This window comes from Limanda limanda, chromosome 2 (assembly GCF_963576545.1).
Source record: "Limanda limanda chromosome 2, fLimLim1.1, whole genome shotgun sequence".
Lineage (NCBI taxonomy): Eukaryota > Metazoa > Chordata > Actinopteri > Pleuronectiformes > Pleuronectidae > Limanda > Limanda limanda.
Window position 1 is genome coordinate 4,518,909 of NC_083637.1, and position 4,051 is coordinate 4,522,959.

Genomic DNA, 4,051 nt, shown 5'->3' on the forward strand with positions numbered 1-4,051 from the left:
GCAGCTAAATGTAACAGCACACCTCCACATTTCAAACATTGACTGGAGCTTGACTTGCCCAATTTGACTTGGAACACATTATTCTTCTCTGGTGTTTGGTGGATTGTTGATCACAGACTTTTCCGCCACCTACTGGCCCAGCAAGCTCGTTTGAGTGTTTGTTGTCTGCAGTAGTTTAGACAAGGCCTTTGTCTGTAGTGATGTGCTAATTTTAGAGGTCCACTAACAGACCAATTTGCCTGAAAGAGGAAATACAAATGCATTCGTAGACTTGTGGTCAATCATGTTGCAACATAAAAAACGAATATAAAAAAACATTTATTAGAAATACAGTATATTTTTTTGTTCTCATTTTCGTCATAAGACTCTTTAATTACATTCAGCATAGCAGGTAACATGTCAAGTAAATGCCATGACAATCAAATTAGCCTATTAAACCAAACATATAAAATAATGAATATGGTCTTATGTTGCTTTTAATTTTGAGTAGACACAAAGTCTGAATCACTTGTAATAACAGATGTTTACTCGGGTGTTGTTTTGGGTGTAAAGCTGACAACATCATAGGGGCTTTGCTCTTCTTCTTGGGGCTGATGTGGCTGGATTTGTGAGTAGAGAGCATCTCTGTTGTTGGGGAGTTGGACGCTGCTTTAGAGAATATCATCCTCCTCTATTGGTTGAGCTGAGATGTTCTCGTACACTTGACCTGGGCTTATCTGATGAAGTGACAAGAGAAACATTTTTAGTGACTATTTTTGTGTATTTTACACAACAGATTCCAACCAATGTCAAATGAATGGGAAGGTTAAATATAGCTGCATTTGCCTGGATTAAGTCTCGATGTTTAAAAAAATGTATACTGAATTGTACTGAGAAAATGAAACATGATTTATGTACAGTATTGTTAAATATACAATAAATCAAAAGGACGTTTGTCTAATGGAAAAAACTGTTAAAATTCTCTGCTTTACCTCCTCCAAGTTGACAGAGGTTTCAGTTCTAGGAGACTGGATGGAAGTCTTCTTTCTTCTATAGAGTGAAATGAATAGGTGAAGGCAGGTTAGTGTGAAAGAGAATGTGAAAGTTATTGCTTTGAAACAGAGCACAGTGATGCTCACCTAATCCACAAGAAGATGGAGGTGGCTATTATAACCAGAAGAAGAACAACGATTCTTATGGCTGCTTGAGTCCATTTTCTTCTTCTGTGGACAATGAGCATCTTTTGAAGAGATCTCTTTTGGAGCATTTTAAATTTGCAGGAGTAGTTTCCTGCATGTTCACTGCTGACGGGGTCTAGAACCAGGTACTTGCTTTGTGTTTTTGTTAGATTCAGAGGTTGATTGTTCAAGTACCAAATGTAGTTCATGTTGTCCGTCAGAGGACAACTGGTTCTGCAGGTCAGCGTGACTCTCTGCCCCTCGGTCACCTCCTCCTCAGAAGGACTAAACTTCACTCTCAGATCTGAAAGATGATATTGGTCAGTTGATAAAGACGTTCCTGAACAAGTGTCTTCTAAAACAACCCAAATAAGCAAGAAGGGTAAATGGAATTAGTTTGTTGAATTAGTTGCCTTATTATTATCGATAGTAACTCTATAAAAAGTATGCAGGTATTTAATCTAAATACTGTACCTACCTGTGACGACCAAAGTCACCCCAGGAGCAGCCGACCATGTCCCTGCATCACCTCCTATTCTGAATATGTATTCTGCTGAGTCATTCTTGTTCAGTTTAATGATGGTCAGGATGTGGCTGTTCATCACTCCATGAAACTTAATACGACTTGTATTCGTTATCAGCTCTTCACCAGCCTCCATATCACTTCTCCTATTCTTATACCACAATTTAGTCTCTGACTGCAGGTAGTAAGGATGCGAGTATTCACTGGAGATGTTCACTGAGGAACCTTGCAGAGCACAGATCCTCCTGTTGACATAATTCACTTTGGAGCAGATTTGATCCTGAATACCTGAAACAGAGATTTTAAACAAATCATCAAACAGTTTATCTTTCTCCCTTTTACAGGCTCTTGACTCAAATCTTTTACGAATTATAACAGACCACAAACGGGCTCATACTCACAAACTTCATCAGAGAACAAGTGCTCTACAGCACAGGAGTAAGAGTCAGGAGAGGAGATGAGAACTAATCGTGGTTCCTCCTCCAATCGTCTGTTTTTGTACCATGTGATGGTATGAGATTCCGTCTGTGGACAGCTGGTGTTACAGGCCAGTTTGACATGCCTCCAATCCTCAGTCTTTTGAATATGAACTTGTATTTCTGTTGGGAGAGAATAAAAAAACAAATTGCTTCTCACCACTTCATCTCTGCCACGTTAATCATGATGGGCTAATAACTTGAGTGACCGGATATTCCCTGCCACGTAATGATGGGTGAAATTCCATCCATGCTTTCTTCAGTTAATTTATACACATACACACACACACGTTTCCATTCTTGATCAATTCATGCAGAACCTTAACCCGACCAGAACTCATATCACATGGTCCCTAACCAGGTTGGGAGTGTGTTTGCATTTAATTAGTTGTGAAACTTCACCTCTGGGATATGTGATGGAGCACGGCTCATCTTCTGGTCTCTGCTGATTTGAGCACATTCTGCCTTTAGCATAGGTCACAGTGAAGCAGGCTGATGTGAGAGAAGCTGGACAAAAGAAAAACAACATTTTGTGGTGAACAGTGTTTCACAAGCTTAACAATTCAAGGCAGCAGGAAACGGAGCCACATGTTGTCACTCACCCACTGAGACTTCAGGGGCTCTGAGATGCTCGTAGCCTTTGACAGCACAGGAGTATGTGACTGATTCCTCGCTGCTGATTAGCTCCTGGTACCAAGGAGACGAGTCCTCATAGAGAAACTCTGTGTTCTTGTACCAGATATAGACCACAGGTCTTTCAGTCAGAGGACAACTGCTGCTGCACATCAGTGACACTGTCTTTTCTCCAGTGGCAGGAAACACCTTCACCTGCAGGTCTGAGATGATGTTGAATAAAACAAGAATTAATGCAATGATGTTATTTTGGCAGTAATAAATAATTAATAAATAACTGAACCACTGAACCTGCAACATCGAGCTGAATTTCTCCACCCTGGCATTTAGGTTGTTTGTCATTAACTTCACCACAACAGTAAGTGTTTGTATCACTCTCTCTCAGATCATTGATCGTCATAGTGTAGTCGCTCTCTTCAGATATGTTCACACGTCTTCTGTCTGCAAAGAGCTGATCGTAAAACGTCTCCCAGTTCTCCCAGCGAACAGTGAACCATTTCATGCTTGATTTGGGAAGTTGAGCTGAGCAGTGTAGATCCACTGATGAACCTTTTAAGGCACAGATGCTGTTTGCTCCAACCCCTTTAACAGAAAAGCATTTTTATAGTCCTGAACTTCTAGTATATAAATTGTACATTAATTGTTTTTGTAAATACAGATTTGCTGTAATATATGTGAAGAGCAGAATCTATGAAAATATGTTTTTCTTCAAATCAATCTACAATTGACTTATATGCTGATAAACATTTTAATTTCTTACGGTTCACTTACGATTCACAGTTAGTATTGTAGAAATAAACGATCATTCTTACCTGAGATGTACAGGAACAAACCCATGAATACACATTCAGCTCCTGACGATAACATGGCCAGTGATGTCTTCAGTTTCTCAACAGGAAGTATGACTTTAAATGAAAGCTCATCAAAAATAAAAAATTTAAATGGTAACGACCATTAAAAAAGTAAAAATCACAGAGAAAATTAAAGACTGAAGTCAGAATCGTCTGCTTGTCTGTGTGAGACAGTTTGTCAGATCTCAATTTGGAAAAAATCGCTTCCTCATAAAAAGAGCTCTACGCATTTCCTGTTGTATGTGACTCACCTGCCAACTTTCTAGATTTTGTAACTATGGCTTCTCGTTAATGACAGTAATATCAGTAAAGCGTTCGCTTGCAGCAGTGTTTTCACAACTTTAACACCATGTACATGATGTCATAACCACAAACTCAGAAGTTTCATTTGTAAGCAGCAATAGTCTCTTA

General features: G+C 39.3%; 1 protein-coding gene across 1 annotated transcript; it reads right to left on the reverse strand.

The window, feature by feature from the left end:
* Positions 1 to 468: 468 nt before the first annotated feature.
* LOC133027699 (uncharacterized) lies at positions 469 to 3,732 on the reverse strand. Its single transcript, XM_061094780.1, has 9 exons — positions 3,602 to 3,732; positions 3,081 to 3,371; positions 2,759 to 2,992; positions 2,559 to 2,663; positions 2,082 to 2,279; positions 1,636 to 1,968; positions 1,119 to 1,461; positions 972 to 1,029; positions 469 to 716 (listed from the first exon to the last, which is right to left on the reverse strand). Exons 1-9 carry the CDS (start codon positions 3,654 to 3,656, stop codon positions 651 to 653), a joined length of 1,683 nt encoding a protein of 560 aa, XP_060950763.1. The 5' UTR covers positions 3,657 to 3,732; the 3' UTR covers positions 469 to 650.
* Between the last annotated feature and the right edge of the window lie 319 nt (positions 3,733 to 4,051).